The 17,430-nt window shown below is 49.7% G+C and overlaps 1 protein-coding gene, 1 non-coding gene and 1 pseudogene across 4 annotated transcripts in view; 1 reads left to right on the top strand and 2 right to left on the bottom strand.

Moving 5' to 3' along the window:
• The window catches only part of LOC108310046, a 3,006-nt pseudogene extending 1,358 nt beyond the window's left edge, over window positions 1–1,648 (bottom strand).
• A 4,879-nt stretch (window positions 1,649–6,527) lies between these two features.
• Window positions 6,528–6,631, bottom strand: LOC119472461. Its single transcript, XR_005201605.1, has one exon. It is a non-coding gene; the product is annotated as a small nucleolar RNA U13 (small nucleolar RNA).
• A 3,584-nt stretch (window positions 6,632–10,215) lies between these two features.
• Window positions 10,216–17,430, top strand: part of STING1 (stimulator of interferon response cGAMP interactor 1) — a 10,021-nt gene continuing 2,806 nt past the window's right edge. Inside the window, exons 1-7 of one of the 3 annotated variants that reach the window (XM_017536735.2) lie at window positions 10,216–10,363; window positions 10,699–10,791; window positions 12,047–12,273; window positions 12,403–12,586; window positions 12,847–12,955; window positions 15,815–16,053; window positions 16,805–16,991. In XM_017536735.2, the coding sequence (XP_017392224.1) occupies window positions 10,774–10,791; window positions 12,047–12,273; window positions 12,403–12,586; window positions 12,847–12,955; window positions 15,815–16,053; window positions 16,805–16,991 (964 nt within the window). In that variant the 5' untranslated portion in view covers window positions 10,216–10,363; window positions 10,699–10,773. Of the gene's footprint in view, window positions 10,452–10,698; window positions 10,792–11,669; window positions 11,731–12,046; window positions 12,274–12,402; window positions 12,587–12,846; window positions 12,956–15,814; window positions 16,054–16,804; window positions 16,992–17,430 lie in introns of those variants that run through there. The other 2 variants (XM_017536734.2, XM_017536736.2) reach the window with 2 other exon arrangements.

The raw sequence follows: 17,430 nt of genomic DNA, 5'->3' as shown, positions 1-17,430 counted from the left end.
TGGAGATGGAGTCTTGCTCTGTCACCCAGGCTGGAGTGCAATGGCACAGTCTCCGCTCACCGTGACTTCCGCCTCCTGGGTTCGAATGATTCTCCTGCCTCAGGCTCCCAAGTAGCTGGGATTACAGGCGCACGCCACCATGCCAGGCTAATTTTTTGTATTTTTAGTGGAAACGGGGTTTCACCATGTTGGCCAGGCTGGTCTTGAACGTCTGACCTTGTGATCCGCCCACCTTGGCCTCCCAAAGTGCTGGGACAACAGGCATGAGCCACCGTGTCTGGCCCAGGCATCCCATTTTTATCTTTTTCTTCTTTCTTCAGAAGCCACTTATACAGAGCCTCCTTCTCACAATTCTCATCACACACACACTCTACAAAGCTTGTGCAGGGCTGATTGGCTCTGCACACCTCCTCTACCTTACATGAGTCCTGATAGTTCTGGACAAGCCAATCTTCTGTAACCATGCTGGGGGTGGATAATGGCTTCTTGGCCTCCAAGTGGTCATTCAGACACTTCAGATTGCCCAGGTTTTCAATCTCCACACCTTTGGGCTGTTTTCCCTGACAGTTGGTACAAAAGTGAGTCTTGACAAGCCAATCATTCACATTATAGGACTGGAACAAGAGCTTAAACTTCTTACTGCTTTCACAACTGCTATTCTCAGGCTTCCCCAACTTACAGGATTCTTGGGGAGTCACCAGCCAATCTGGTAGGTCCATCTCATCTTGACCAGGAAGCTCTAGATCTTCAACCTTTTCCATTTCAATGGAAAAAGAATTAGTAGCGAAATGGCTGTCACGCCTTTTTTTTTTTTTTTTTTTTTTCATGGAGTTTCGCTCATTTGCCCACGCTGGAGTGCAGTGGTGTGATCTTAGCTCACTCTAATCTCTGTCTCCTGGGTTCAAGCAATTCTTCTGCCTCAGCCTCCCGAGTAGCTGGGATTACAGGCGCGCCTCCACGCCCAGCTAATTTTTGTATTTTTAGTAGAGACGGGGGTTTCACCATGTTGACCAGGATAATCTCAATCTCTACACCTCAAGATCCGCCCACCTCGGCCTCCCAAGGTGCTGGGATTACAGGCAAGAGCCACTGCGCCCAGCCTGAATGGTTTTGAGAGACCCAAATGTGGTGATGGTCTGGCACGGAGCAGTTGTGTCAGCTTCAAAGAGCAGGACAGTTGAATCTTCAGGCTTAAGGGCCAAACTGCCCAATCTCTCCAGGCACACAGAGACTCAGTTGGCTAGATCTGTGTTTTGGGTACACTCCAGTTGATGAGTAGGACAACTGAACTGGCCCAATAACCAGTAGAACTGCCAAGCCTGCTGAGAAGTGTCTCCTCTTTAAGCTGATAGGTGAAGTCCACCTGTTCATATAGCCACACCTCACAGCTTCTAAGACATTTCAGGTGACAGCTTATGCAACTGTGAATCTGAGCTTTGACCTCTTGCAGATTAGCTTCAATTTTCTGTTCAGCCCAGAGAACTCCACCTATAGCAAGCTCCAAGTCCATCCATGCATCACGACACCTCAAGAGAGGTTCTCTATTATTGGAGCTGCCACTCTGGTCTTGGAAGGTCTTCATTTTGCTCACCGCTCCAGGTCCGAGTGCCTCTCCGGGCGATCTGAGGGGACCTTGGGTGGTTTGAGACACGGCCCCACATAGACCTAGGACTGAAAGCAATTTTTTGTATTTTTAGTAGGGATGGGGTTTTGCCATGTTGGCCAGGCTAGTCTTGAACTCCTGGCCTCAAGTGATCTGTTGGCTTCAGCCTCCCAAAGTACTGGGAGGACAGGCATGAGCCACTCTCCTGGCCTGAAACAATTTTTTTTGGCCAGGCACGGTGGCTTGCTCCTGTAATTCTAACACTTTGGGAGGCCAAGGAGGGCTGATCACAAGGTTAGGAGTTTGAGACCAGCCTGGCCAATATGGTGAAACCCTGTCTCTATTAATAATACAAAAGTTAGCCGGGCATGGTGATGCACACCTGTAGAAAAAAAGGAAAAAAAAAAAAAAGAAAGAAAAAAATTTCTTTTGTCTGTAACCATTAGAATTATTTATTTATATATTTTTGAAGCAGAGTCTTGCTCTGTCGCCCAGGCTGGAGTGCAGTGGCTCGATCTCAGCTCACTGAAACCTCCACATCTGGGGTTCAAGCAATTCTCCTGTTTTAGCATCCTGAGTAGCTGGGATTACAGGCATGCACCACCATGCTCAGCTAATTTTTATATTTGTAGTAGAGATGGAGTTTCACCATGTTGGTCAGGCTGGTCTCGAACTCTTGACCTCATGATTTGCCCACCACGGCCTCCCAAAGTGCTGGGATTATTGGTGTAAGCCAGCATACCCAGCCTATTTTTATATTTATTAAGCAATAAGCAAACAAAAAGGAAGAATTGGAGAGATAACCTAAAATGGTTTTATTTTGGAATAATTTTTTTTTTTTTTGAGTCAGAGTCTTGCTCTGTCGCCCAGTCTGGAGTAGAGTGCAGCGGCGTGATCTTGGCTCACTGCAACCTCCACCTCCAGGATTCAAGTGATATTCCTGCCTCACCCTCCTGAGTAGCTGGGATTACAGGTGCCTGCCACCACGCCCAGCTGGAATAATTTTTTTTTAAATCAAGTAACTTTTTTTTTTTTTTTTTTTTTTTTTTTTTGAGACGGAGTTTCGCTCTTGTTACCCAGGCTGGAGTGCAATGGCGCGATCTCGGCTCACCGCAACCTCCGCCTCCCGGGTTCAGGCAATTCTCCTGCCTCAGCCTCCTGAGTAGCTGGGATTACAGGCACGCGCCACCATGCCCAGCTAATTTTTTGTATTTTTAGTAGAGACGGGGTTTCACCATGTTGACCAGGATGGTCTTGATCTCTTGACCTCGTGATCCACCCGCCTCAGCCTCCCAAAGTGCTGGGATTACAGGCTTGAGCCACCGCGCCCGGCCTCAAATAACTGTTATTAAGTTGCATGAGACTGAAACTGCACCTGGAGAGGAATTGCATTTTCATGACCTACAAAACTGATTAGGCAGTGAGCTCTTTCCCCTCCTCCCCCTGAATACATTTATAAACTTCAATGAGGGCAAATTCCATCTAATACTCTGAAAACCACTGATCATCTCATAATTTATCCAAATCATGTGCACGACTGCAAGAGGAAATAAACAGAATCTTAAAGCATGCATAAGCCACAATGGATTGTTAATCTTGTACAGACAACCCAGCATCAAGGCTAAGTTGATCTTTTAAACATTTTATGGAAAACAGCTGTTAAGTTTTCACTGGAAAAGCCCACGAACTTTCATAACCCCAAAGGCACACAGCCTTGACAGGCATGGCTCCATTGGGCTCCTCTTGAACTGGGCACTTCTTCATGGGTAGAAAAGCAGGAACGCACATGTTTTTGATTCCTGCTGCCCTGCACACATGGCACAGTATGTGGCAGAAGGTGGTTTCCATCTTCCTTGGAGACATTAAACACCTTCACGTCATTTCTGTTTCTGATTTCTTCTACAAGGGCCAGTGGCTTTCCTCTAGGGACTGGGATTGTGCCAGCATCTGACAAACAGCTTGGATGAAAGGCTGACTAAAGAGTTTCATTTTCCCACTCTCATCAATGACGCACACTCTTTGCCCTGGGCCACTGCTGGAATCTGCATTCCTCAAGATGAGGAGCACCAACTTCTCAAAGTAAGTCAGGTTAACCACATGATGCACAACTTGCCGTCCACATTTTCCAGGTGGAGGCTCTTACCCAACTCTAAATAAAGGCCCCCAGATGCCAGACAATGTGACGACATCAAATCCTATTCTTCTCCCTCCCTGTCTGACTTCCTGTGTATAAAATCCAATGGGGTCATGGTCAGGTAGCAGTCCCAGCACTTCGGGAGGCCAAGACAGGTGGATTACTTGAGGTCAGGGGTTCAAGACCAGCCTGGCCAACATGGTGAAACCCGTCTCTAATAAAAATACAAAAATTAGGCCAGGCACAGTGGCTCATGCCTGTAATTCCAGCACTTTGGGAGGCTGAGGCAGGCGGATCACGAGATTAAGAGATGGAGACCATCCTGGCCAACTGGCCAACATGGTGAAACCCCGTCTCTACTAAAAATATAAAAATTAGCCAGGTGTGGTGGCACGTGCCTGTGGTCCCAGCTATTCGGGAGGCTGAGGCGGAAGACTCGCTTGAACCCAGGAGGCAGAGGTTGCAGTGAGCCGAGATTGTGCCACAGCACTCCAGCCTGGCGACAGAGAAAGGCTCCATCTTAAAAAAAAAATCCCAAAAATTAGTTGGATGTGGTGGCATGTACCTGTGGTCCCAGCTACTCAAAACGCTGAGGCAGGAGAATCGCTTGAACCCAGGAGGCAGAGGTTGCAGTGAGCCGAGATTGTGCCACTGCATTCCAACCAGGGTGACAGAGCGACACATGAGACTCCGTCTCAAAAAAAGTAAGTCCTTTGAAGGGATAAATAAAATTGATTGAACACTAACTAGGCAAATCAAGAAAAGAAGAGAGAATATCCAAATAAAAAAAAAAAAAAAAAAAAAAGGAGAAATTACTGAGCATTTACAGGCCAGGTCTGCACGTGCATTATTTCTTTCTATTCTCAAGACAATTCTGTCAGATAAAATATATTGCTATCTTCATTTTAAGTATGAGGAAATTTGGGTTTAAAGAGGTTGCCTATCTGGGCCAAGGTCACACAGCCAGGAGAACCAGAAGCCAGACTGGAAACCAGGTCTACTGTGATCAACTGATATCAAAATCCCCCAACGTCCCTGTTCTGGCAGGATTAATGGGCACTGAGGTTGTGTGGGCAAAAGAGTGGCTCCGTAGAGGCCAGAGGCCTCCCTACCCCATTCACCCTCTGTTCAAGGCCCAGCATCCCCTGAATGAAAGCATGGGGGCTTATTTCTCATCGGGAACACTGATGATGAGTTTCAGAGAAGACTTGTAAGAGCTGCAAGTCACCTAGAAATAGAAACGAGAGCTGGCCCAGACCAGTACTTCCGGGGTGTTTGGAGGGAAGAAGCAACTAGCAGGAAGTGAGTAGGAGGCCCAGGAGCAGGCTGTCAGCGGAGTGTAGGAACTCAGCACCACTGGCTTGACAGTCAAAGCCAGTAAACCAGACAACCTGGAACTTGGGCCTAACTTCCCTCCATGGCCCTCAGCTTCCTCTTTGGAGGACCAGATGGTCAGTCTGGAAGAGCTGCAACGTCCCTGCCTGTCAATACACCTGATGTGTCTGACTGCTGAGGACAACCCCATGCATGCAGCTGTATGACCCTTCCTAGGCGCTGAGGCCCTGGCCACAGCCCACAGGGTCACACCCACCCTCCAGTCCCGTTCTTACACCACTGACACTGTTATGGATCAAGTTGTGTCTCCAAAAAGATAATGCTAAAGTCCTAACCTAGGGTAGCTGTGAATGTGACCTTTCTTGGAAATAGGGCCTTTGCAGATAGGTAGGTCCTACTCCAATGACTGGTGCTTTTTTTTTTTTTTTTTTTTNAGTTTAATAATTCTAACAGGTATGCCATGACATCTCATTGTGCTAATGGCTAATCATGCTATGCTTGTCTACATGTTTTTTTTTTTTTTTTTTTTTTTTTTGTTTCATTTTTAATATTTTTTTTTTTTTTTTGAGACAGAGTCTCACTCTGCCCCCCAGGCTGGAGTGCAGTGGTGCAATCTCAGGTCACTGCAACCTCCACCTCCCAGGCTCAAACAATTCTCCTGCCTCAGCCTGTCAAGAAGCTGGGATTACAGGTGTGAGCCACCATGCCTAGCTAATTATTTTAATTGTTTTTATCTTTTGAGATGAAGTCTCACTCTGTCTCCCAGGCTGGAGTGCAGTGATGCAATCTCAGCTCACTGCAACCTCCACCTCCAGGGTTCAAGCAATTCTCCTACTTCAGCCTCCCGAGTAGCTGGGATTACAGGTGCCTGCCACCACGCCCAGCTAATTTTTTGTATTTTTAGTAGAGATGGGGTTTCACCATGTTGGCCAGGCTGGTCTTGAACTCCTGACCTCAGGTGAGCTGCCTGCCTTGGCCTCCCAAAGTGCTGGGATTACAGGCATGAGCCACCGCCCCTAGTCATTTTTTTTTTTTTTTAAGAGATGGGGTTTCCCCATGTTGCCAAGGCTGGCCTTGAACTCTGGCCTCAAGCAATCCTCCTACCTTGGCCTCCCAAAGCGCTGGGATTACAGACATGAACCACTGCACCTTACCTGTGTCTTCATGAGAAGAAAGGCCATGTGAAGACAGAGACACACAGATGGGAGAATGCCATGTGACAAAGGAGGCGGAGATTTGGTCCAGGCACACTTGGGACTCCCAGAAGGTTTAAGTGGCAAGAAGAGATCCTCCTCTAGAGCAGGGGTCCCCAATCTTTGGGCCTTGGACCAGTACTGGTCTGTGGCCTGTTAGGGCCGCGGTGGGAGAGCGAGCATTACTGCCAGAGCTCTGCCTCCTGTCAGATCAGTGGTGGCATTAGATTCTCTCTCTTTTTTTTTTTTTTTTTAAATTTCAGGTCAGATGGATAACATGCAGATGTCGTAACAAGGTTAAAAGGTGGCACATCTCACACAAGTGTGTGAACACCCAATCATCATGTTCATGAACTACAAAAGGATCCGCATTAGATTCTCTAGGAGCGAGAACTCAATTGCGAACTGCACATGCAAGTGATCTATGTTGCGCTCTCCTTAGGAAAATCTAACCAATGCTCGGATGTGAGGTGAACAGTTTCATCCCGAAATTATCCCCTTCCTGGTCTGAGGAAAAATTATCTTCCAAGAAACCAGTCCCTGGTGCCAAAAATGCTGGGGACCGCTACTCTAGAGATTTCAGAGGAAGTGTGGCCCGGCCCTACCAACACCTTGATTTTGGACTTCTAGCCTCTGGAACTATGACAGAATAAACATTTGTTGTTTTTAGCCACCAAATCTGTGATGCCTTCCTATGGCAGTTCTTGGAAACCAACATATACCCCCTCAACATGCCTACAAGCCCCAGCCGCTCCAGCCATTTCTCTGTTCCTCCACTGGCCCAGCTCCTTCCCATCCCAGGGCCTTTGTGTACGCTGCTCCTTTCAGAATGTTCCACACCCACTCGCTCCCCCATGACTCCCATTCTCCTTCCAAACTCAGCTTAAATGGCCGCCTTCAGGGAAACCTGGCCCCGGGTTTTCCAGTTTCCGCTCACAGCAGCAGGCTGAACATTCCTCGTAGCCCTGCCACATCTGTAGTTAATTACTCATACAGTTATATTCTGCCCCTTTCCCCTGTCCAGCTGCAGCTGCTATGACAACAAGTCCGGGCCTGTGCCAGCAGAACACAGTACACACCGGGAAGGACCGCATGGATAAAGGGTGTGTGGCAATCCTGGCCTGGCGTTGGAAGGCCCAGGCCATGAGGCCTCTGCTCCCATCGCAGCCTGCACTCCCGCCCCCACCCTACAGGACGTTTCTCTCCAGTCAGGCCAGGCTAGGGTGGCCTCCCTGCTTCCCTGACCCCCATCATTACCAGTCCTCTTGGCCAAGCCATGGCTTGCCTTACCTGAATGACCTGGCCTCAATGCCTTCTGCACCTGCAAGGCCTGCATTAAAGCAGGTTCAGACTCAGGGAATGAGCCCAGAGTAGCAGGTAGGTCAGAGGGGAAGGAGATGGGACAGAAGGGAGTGGAGGGATGTCTTAAGACTGAGACAATGTTGAGATTCTCTCTCTCTCTCTTGAGATTAGGTCTTGTTCTGTCACCTAGGCTGGAGTGCAGCGGTGTGATCATAGCTTATTGCAGCCTTTAACTCCCTGGTCTCAAGCGATCCTCCTGCTTTGAGCTCCCAAATCATTGGGATTGCAGGTGTGAGCAATCCCAAAGGATTTTCTCTTTTTACAGCATATTTTAAACATTAAACAAATGATACATATTCAATGTAGGGAAAATAAATCTTAGAAAACATAATGAGCCAAAAAGGACAATAGAATAAAAATCACCCATATTCTAATTGCACAGAGTAACCTTTGTTAGCACTTTGTCATATATTCTCCTAGGTCTTTACGTGAGCCAAAGGTAGGGGAGAGAAAGTGTAGGGAATTCCCTCCATTCTTAGGACATGATTTTCAAAAACCAGAGTTTCCAGGAAGCCTCATTGCTCCTCTGAGGCCAGGGAATCTATGAATGTGTGTCTTCTCGTGTCTGGTCATGATGTGGGGAAGGGTCCAGGCCAGGAATGAACTATTGCTGCTCTGTGGGTGCCATCCTAACCCCACTCTCCAGGCCTGCCCCGACTTTGAGACAGCTTACTGCAGCCAGAGACACTACTCACCCCAAAGGAACTACAAGCTTGGGTCAAGGCCAAGGAAAAATTCCCCTTTTGCCCTCTGAAAGCTTGCTGAAAATCACTGACAAGAGACAGATTAACAGGAGAAAAAATATACAAATTTATTTGATCAGAGTTTTATGTGTCACAGAGGCCTTCAGAATGAAGACCCAAAGACAGAGGACAAATTGTCTATTTTTATATTTAGATTCATCAAAGTATGGACAGTCTTGTTGAAATATAACTGGAAGGCCAGGCGCACTGGCTCATACCTGTAATCCCAGCACTTTAGGAGGCCGAGGCAGGCGGATCACCTGAGGTCGGGAGTTCAAGACCAGCCTGACCAACATGGAGAAACCCCATCTCTACTAAAACTACAAAATTAGCTGGGTGTGGTGGCACATGTTTGTAATCCCAGCTACTCAGTAGGCTGAGGCAGGAGAATCGAGCCTGGGAGGCAAGGTTACAGTGAGCCAAGATTGTGCCCTTGCACTCTAGCCTGGGCATGGGAAATAAGAGTGAAACTCTGTCTCAAAAAAAAAAAAAAAGGAAAGAAAGAAATATAATTGGACAGAAAGGTTATGGTCTAATACTATTAGAATGAGTGGGGAAACCCAGCCACACCCATCTGCCTAGATTCTTCTTGGCCTCTCTGAACACGGGTTCCTTCTTTTTGAGTTGGGAGGTGGGGTGCAGGGCCTCTCTGGAATGGGGATTTTTTACCCTACAGTCAAACAATGTAGGTCAGATCATTCCTTTCTTTTCCTTCCTTCCTTCCCTCCTTCTTTTCTTTCTTTCTTTTTTTGAGATAGGATCTCACTCTGTCACTTGGGCTGGAGTGCGGTGGCACCATTACAGCTCTCCACAACCTCCACCTCCAGGGCTCAGTGATTCTCCCACCTCAGCCTCCCAAGTAGCTGAGACTATAGGCATGTGCCACCATGCCTGGCTAATTTTTTCATTTTTTGTAGTGATGAGATCTCCCTATGTTGTCTAGGCTGGTCTCAAATTCCTGGGCTCAAGTGATCCTCCTGCCTTGGCTTCCCAAAGTGCTGGGATTACTGGCATGAAATCAAGACACAGAGCAAGCTGGGCTTTGGAGCAACCCAGCAGGCTTCAAGTCCCCACTCTAAGTTACTTGGGCCACTTATTTTACCTCTCTGAGCCTCAGATTATCCATTTATAAAATGGGGCTAGAATTACACCTATCTGACAGAGTGGCTGGTGAAGTGATATCTGTATCTGTAACACTTGACATAATGTCTGGAACAAGGTGAACACTTTATTATCATTATTATTAGGTTGATGCATGGGGATTTTATAATCTACACTCAGTGTAGGTCAGATCATTTTTCTTTTATTTTCTTTCTTTTTTTTTTTTTTTTTTTTTTTTTTTTTTTTTTTTTTTTTTTTTTTTTTTTTTTTTTTTTTTTTTTTTTTGAGATAGAGTCTCACTGTATCGTCCAGGCTGGAGTGCAATGGCTCAATCTCTGCTCATTGCAAACTCTGCCTCCCAGGTTCCAGTGATTTCCCTGCCTCAGCCTCCTGAGTAGCTGAGATTACAAGCACCCACCACCATGCCCAGCCAACTTTTATACTTTTAGTAGAGGTGGGGTTTCACCATGTGGACCAGGATGGTCTCTAACTCCTGACCTCAAGTGATGCACCCGTCTCGGTCTCCCAGAGTGCTGGGATTACAGGCGTGAGCCACTGTGCCAGGCCCGTAATTACTTGTGCACTGGCTTAATATCATCCCCCCAATGGCCTTCTGGGCAGAAACTAGCGGGCTCAGAAAAGTCACAGGCGTGGCCATTTCCTGCAAAGAGTCAAACCCCCCTTCCTCTGTGCCCCTCCTCTTCCTCCAAGTGCTTTATAAAAAAGGCTCTTGTTACAGGAAATTACTGTTTATTTTCCACTCCTCCCTCCTAGGTCATGCTTTTCAGAAAAAGAGGATCTGCATCCTGGAAACCATAAGAAAAATATGAGACGGGGAAGCATCGTGTGATGTGTGTGCTGCCTTTGGCTGAGCCTGTGGAGTCCTGTTCAGGTGCTGGGTCCAGTGTGTTGGCTACAGGTGTTGGGTACAGTGGTCGTGGTGGCTTGAGGGGAACCTGGTGTTCAGAGCTGTGACTGTGGTGAGTGTGTTTCTAAACACCCTCAGTTTGGGGGTAGCAAAGGGCAATGGAATGGGGGCTTTCTCAAGCCTCACCCCTGACCCCAAGACTCATGCCCAGCTCATCAGGGCATTGAGGGAAGGGTTCTACCTCCCTTCCTGAGGAGCAGGAAATACCCTTTCTCCCAGCACAACTAAAGCTGCGGTTTGGAGAGACGCCAGGGCTGGGGTGTTGTGGAGAAAGCATTCGTGTAACATTTCATTTTCAGGCTGCACTCAGAGAAGCTGCCCTTGTCTGCTGGTAGCACTGGGCCTTCTCTCCCTGTCATCATCCGGAGCAGCCAATGTCCTGGAGGCAGAAGGTAGGCTCAAGAGCAGCCTGGTGGAGTGCCAAACCTAGGGCCCCTGGCACCCAGAGGCAAGGGGGTGCCTGCTGGCTGCCCTGTCCCCACTCCCTGAGCTCTGTTTTTCACTTTGGTTTTTCCTTTTTTTGAGACCGAGTCTCACTCTGTCCCCAAGGCTGGAGTGCAGTGTTGTGATCTGGGCTCACTGCAACCTCCACCTCCTGGGTTCAAGCGATCCTCCTGCCTCAGCCTCCTGAGTGGCTGGGACTATGGGCACCTGCCACCATGCCCGGCTGTTTTTGTATTTTTTTTTTTTTTAAAGATGGGGTTTCACCATGATGGCCAGGCTGGTTTTGAACTCCTGACCTCAGGTGATCCACCCACCTTGGCTTCCCAAAGTGCTAGGATTACAGGCTTGAGTCACCACGCCCGGCCTACTTTTTTTTTTTTTTTTGAGACGGAGTTTCGCTCTTGTTACCCAGGCTGGAGTGCAATGGCGCGATCTCGGCTCATCGCAACCTCCGCCTCCTGGGTTCAGGCAATTCTCCTGCCTCAGCCTCCTGAGTAGCTGGGATTACAGGCACGCACCACCATGCCCAGCTAATTTTTTGTATTTTTAGTAGAGACGGGGTTTCACCGTGTTGGCCAGGATGGTCTCGATCTCTTGACCTCGTGATCCACCCGCCTCGGCCTCCCAAAGTGCTGGGATTACAGGCTTGAGCCACCGCGCCCGGCCCCTACTTTTTATATTTTTAGTAGAGACGGAGTGTTACCATGTTGGTCAGGCTGGTCCCAAATGCCTGACCTCGTGACCAGCCCACCTCGGCCTCTCATAGTGCTGGGACCACAGGCGTGAGCCACCACGCCCAGCCCTGTTTTCCATTTTGTTGACTAAGGTCCTCTCTGAGGTGGATTCTGGGGACAGGGGAACCCAGGTCCCCAAGGGTTCCTGGTTGGGTAAGGCTGCACAGGACAGCTTCCAGCCTGGGTCTGGGATAGTTGCTGCCTTCTCTCTTCACTACACCAATGGTCTCCCTGTGCTTGGTGGGGTGTGTGTGTGCAGGCCTGCTCTGCTTTCAGCAAACCTCGCTGGGACAGGAGCTTTGGGATGACATTCCCAGCCTGTCTCCTAGAGGTGTCTCTACAGGCAGCCTCTGAGAATGGCTGGGCACCAGGGAAAGGGCAGCTGGCGGGAGGTACCCAGCCAGAGCCTCAGTCCTAGAAGGGCAGGAGGGTGAGGGGAGCATGGTCATGGATTTCTTGGTGCCCACAGATGCCCCACTCCAGCCTACATCCATCCATCCCACATCCCCGGGGTCATGGGGCCCGGAAGGCAGCCTTGGTTCTGCTGAGTGTCTGCCTGGTGACTCTTTGGTGGCTAGGAGAGCCACCAGAGGACATTCTCCAGTTTCTAGTCCTCCACCTAGCCTCCCTGCAGCTGGGACTGCTGTTGAACAGGTTCTGCAGCCTGGCTGAGGAGCTGCGCCATGTCCACTCCAGGTGACTCACTGCAGTACCCATGGGATGGGGTATCCAGCATGTGTCACTCCCTTGATGCCTACCCCTGCTCCTCCTTAAACCTCTCTGGCTGAGCTGGGCTGGGGGCTGGGGCCTGGCTGTCACCCACAGGTACCAGGGCAGCTACTGGAGGGCTGTGCGGGCCTGCCTAGGCTGCCCCATCCGCCTCGGGGCCTGGTTGTTGCTGTCCAGCTATTTCTACTGCTTCCTCCCAAATGCGGTTGGCCGGCCCTTCACTTGGACGCTTGCCCTCCTGGGCTTCTCGCAGGCACTGAACGTCCTCCTGGGCCTCAAGGTATGACACAGGGGGAGGCAGAAGCTCTGGCCAAGTGGAGGCTGTGGAAACGTGGTGTGGCCTGTCCTGAGCTCAGTGCTGGGAGTGGGACTGATTTAAAGGTTGGAGTCGGTGGAGTAGAGCTATCATGTCCTGGAACAGTGGGTTCGGCAATGGCAAAGGAGGGATCAAGTCGGCAGCAGGTTGGGAAGCCTTGGAGGAGGAGGAGTTCTCTGGGTGTTCTTGATGGGGGCCCCCCAGCCCCATCCCACTGTCCACAGGGCCTGGCCCCAGCTGAGATCTCTGCAGTCTGTGAAAAAGGGAACTTCAATGTGGCCCATGGGCTGGCATGGTCATATTACATCGGGTACCTGCGGCTGATCCTGCCAGGTGGGCCATCCTCTATGCCCCTATTTCCAGATCTACAAAACAGACACTATGACACACAGCCTCTTGTGTTTCCAGAACTCACTATTCTTTTCGAAGCATTTTCATGTCTACCAAATCCTTTGATCCCAAGGCATGAAGGATGTTATTATGATGCCTGATTAACAGGAAGGAATATGGGGCTTAGAGCCATTAAGTGACTCATCCAAGGTCACCTGTGAATTCTTTCAGTAAATATTTACTGCATGCTGTGTGCCCTCCTGTGCATTTTCTAATTCACACCGTGTGAGGAAGGAATAATCTTCATTTCTCTTTTATTTTATTTAGTTAGTTAGTTATAAAAACAAGAGACAGGATTTTGCTATGTTGCCCAGCCTAGTCTCGAACTCCTGGGCTCAAGCAATTCTCCTACCTTAGCCTCCCAAAGTGCTGAGATTACAAGCAGGAGCCACCATGCCCATCCCTATTTTAGATTTTTTTTTTTTTTTTTTTTTCTGAGATGGAGTTTCGCTCTTGTTACCGACGCTGGAGTGCAATGGTGCGATCTCGGCTCACCGCAACCTCCGCCTCCTGGGTTCAGGCAATTCTCCTGCCTCAGCCTCCTGAGTAGCTGGGATTACAGGCACGCGCCACCATGCCCAGCTAATTTTTTGTATTTTTAGTAGAGACGGGGTTTCACCATGTTGACCAGGATGGTCTCGATCTGTTGACCTTGTGATCCACCCGCCTGGGCCTCCCAAAGTGCTGGGATTACAGGCTTGAGCCACCGCACCCGGCCTAGATTTTTTTTTTTTTTAAGACAAAGTCTCTCTCTGTTGCCGAGGCTAGAGTGCAGCAGCACAATCTCAGCTCACTGCAACCTCTACCTCCTGGGTTCAAGCGATTCTCCTGCCTCAGCCTCCCAAGTAGCTGAAATTACAGGTGCCTGCCACCATGCCTGGCTAAATTTTTTTGTATTTTTAGTAGAGACAGGGTTTCACTATGTTGCCCAGGCTGGTCTTGAACTCCTTACCTCAAGTAATTCACCCACCTCAACCTCCCAAAGTGCTGGGATTATAGACATGAACCATGGAGCTGGCCTTAGATTTTTTTTTTTTTTTGAGACAGAGTTTCGCTCTTGTTACCCAGGCTAGAGTGCTATGGTGTCATCTTGGCTCACTTCAACCTCTGCCCCCCAAGTTCAAGCAATTCTCCTGCCTCAACCTCCCGAGTAGCTAGGATTACAGACGTGTGCTACCATGCCTGGCTAATTTTGTATTTTTAGTAGAGACAGGGTTTCTCCATGTTGGTCAGGCTGGTCTCAAACTCCCAACTTCAGGTGATCCACCTGCCTTGGCCTCCCAAAGTGCTGGCATTACAGGTGAGCCACCGTGCCCCACCAGATTTTTTTTTCTTTAGATGGAGTTTCGCTCTTTTGCCCAGGCTGGAATGAAGTGGCACAATCTCAGCTCACTGCAACCTCTGCTTCCCGGGTTCCAGTGATTCTTCTGCTTCAACCTCCCAAGTAGCTGCGATTATAGGTGCCTGCCACCACACCTGGCTAATTTTTGTATTTTTAGTAGAGACGGGGTTTCACCATGTTGGCCAGGCTAGTCTCGAACTCCGGACTTCAGGTGATTCTCCCACTTTGGCCTCCCAAAGTGCCAAAGTGCTGGGATTATAGCCATGAGCCACTATGTCTGGCCTCTTTTTAAAATTTTTTTTTATTTTTAAGTATAGTTCTGAGAGATCAAGTGATTTGTCCAACATCACGTAGCTTAGAGAGAGGAGGAGAAAGGATTTGGACCCTGGTTTGTCCAGAGCCTGGACCCTGGACCACTGTATTGTGGAGCCCTTTTTTTTGTTAGATAAAGTCTCACTCTGTTGCCCAGGCTGAAGTACGGTGGCGACAAGATCTTGGCTCACTTAAACCTCTACCTCCTGGGTTCAAGCGATCCTGCCTCCGGAATAGCTGGGATTACAGGCACATGCCACCATGCCTGGCTAATTTTTGTATTTTTAACATTTTAATTAGCTAATTAATTTTTTGAGATGGAGTCTAGCCCTGTCTCCCAGGCTGGAGTGCAGTGGCGTGATCTCGGCTCACCACAACCTCCGCCTCCTGGGTTCAAGCAATTCTCCAGAGTAGCTGGGATTACAGGTGCCCACCACCATGCCCAGCTAACTTTTTTTGTGTATTTTTAGTAGAGACGGGTTTTCACTGTGTTGGCCAGGCTGGTCTCGAACTCCTGACCTCATGATCTGCCTCAGCCTCCCAAAGTGCTGGGATTAAAAGCATGAGTCACCACGCCTGGCCAATTTTTGTATTTTTAGTGGAGATGTGGTTTCACCATGTTGCCCAGACTGGTCTCAAACCCCTAAACTTAAGTGATCCACCTGCCTCAGTCTCTCAAAGTTCTGGGATTACAGATGCCCGGGCTAAGCCTTTATGTTTTATTCCTCTGACTTGCAGGCTAAAGCTGTAGCTCTTCCATATCTCATTGCTATCTCTTAGGGTTTCTGCTAGGAGACTGATCTGGGGCTAGAGGCCTGGCTCTGTGCACACGAGAAACCTGGGAATGTCACCTCCCAGGGCTCTGCCTGCCTCTCAGAGCCCTGAAAGCCATAGTGGGAAGAAGTGGGGCTGACATAGACATCTGAGGAAAGAAGTGAGGGTGGGGGGGTGAAGGGCGGGGCCATAGGAGGAAGGGTAGCAGGGCTTTCGGAGGCACTGCCCCTCCTGGCCTCCTGTACAATGAGAATGCGCTGGACGCTCCATTCTCTGGCACCCGCACACTGTGGGGCCAATAACCTGGGTCTCAGTCCTGAATCAGGTAGGAGAGAGGGTTATCGGGAATGACTTTTTGGGCTTCCCTGCCTCAGGATTCCAGGCCCGGATTCGAACTTACAATCAGCATAACAACAATGTGCTACGGGGTCCAGCAAGCCAGCGGCTGTATATCCTCTTCCCGTTGGACTGTGGGGTGCCTGACAACCTGAGCACAGCTGACGCCAACATTCGCTTCCTGGATAAACTGCCCCAGCAGACCATTGACCGTGCTGGCATCAAGGGGCGGGTTTACACCAACAGCATCTATGAGCTTCTGGAGAACGGGCAGCGGGTGAGGCCGCAGGGAAGTGGGGGTCCCTGGGGAGGGGTCAGGACCCCCAGAACCCTGGGCCCTTGCCAAGCACTGATGAAAATTCATTGCCCTTCTCTAAGCTGTAGTGTCCCTAGGGCTGGGCAGGATTCAGCTCTAATTGGTAACATTTATTGAGCACTTACTACATGCTGGCTGCTATTCTGGGTGTGTCATCTGACCACCTCATTGAATTCTTACCACCACCCTATGGGGTAGAGACTGTTAGCATCTCCACTTTACAGAGGAGGACACTGAAGCTCAGAGACACAGTAGGAAAGTGAATGATTTCAACTTGGCTGTACCGTGCACTTGACCATAAAGCTGCCCTAGACAAAGGCTGTGAGAACATTTGAAGGATTTCATGTGGGTGCAGGGGAACCCAGACCAGAGCTGAACCCCAGAGCCCGGCCCCAGACCTGATTCCCAGCTGCAGCAGTTGACAGCCTCGCTCTGTGGGTCTTGCCCTGGGATCTTAGGAGGAAGATCTGTGAAGGGTAAGTTTAGTCCAGCCCTGGCCTTGATTTCAGAATTGGGTATCAGAGGCAAAGGCAGGCCAGACAGCATAGACCTCATCAGGGTGGCCGCCTCCCAGGACTCCATCATTACAGGCCGAGGGAGTGGGGCTTCAGCCTGTGACACTGGGGGCCAGGGTCTGAACTGGACCCTCCATCCTCCATCCCCCATCCCCCTGGGTCCTGACTTAGTCTGGTCTTCCTCTTTCCTCCTCCAGGCAGGCGCCTGTGTCCTGGAGTACGCCTCCCCGCTGCAGACTTTGTTTGCCATGTCACAATATGGCCAAGCTGGCTTTAGCCGGGAGGATCGGCTTGAGCAGGCCAAACTCTTCTGCCGGACACTTGAGGACATCCTGGCAGATGCCCCTGAGTCTCAGAACAACTGCCGCCTCATTGTCTACCAGGGTGAGGTGTTGATAGGATGAGGGGTTGATGGAGTGAGGGATTGATGGAATGAGGGGTTGATGGAGTGAGGGGTTGATGGAGTGAGGGATTGACGGAATGAGGGGTTGATAGGGTGAGGGGTTGATGGAGTGAGGGATTGACGGAATGAGGGGTTGATAGGGTGAGGGGTTGATGGAGTGAGGGGTTGATAGGGTGAGGGGTTCATAGGGTGAAGGGTTGATAGGGTGAGGGGTTGATAGGGTGAGGGATTGATGGAGTGAGGGGTTGATAGGGTGAGGGGTTGATGGAGTGAGGGGTTGATAGGGTGAGGGGTTGATGGGGTGAGGGGTTGATGGGGTGAGGGGTTGATGGGGTGAGGGGTTGATGGAGTGAGGGGTTGATAGGGTGAGGGGTTGATGGAGTGAGGGATTGATGGAGTGAGGGGTTGATGGAGTGAGGG

This window comes from Cebus imitator, unplaced genomic scaffold, assembly GCF_001604975.1.
Source record: "Cebus imitator isolate Cc_AM_T3 unplaced genomic scaffold, Cebus_imitator-1.0 Scaffold101, whole genome shotgun sequence".
Classification (NCBI taxonomy): domain Eukaryota; kingdom Metazoa; phylum Chordata; class Mammalia; order Primates; family Cebidae; genus Cebus; species Cebus imitator.
The sequence above is the reverse complement of the archived record's forward strand: the minus strand, read 5'-3'. Positions and strand labels throughout refer to the sequence as shown.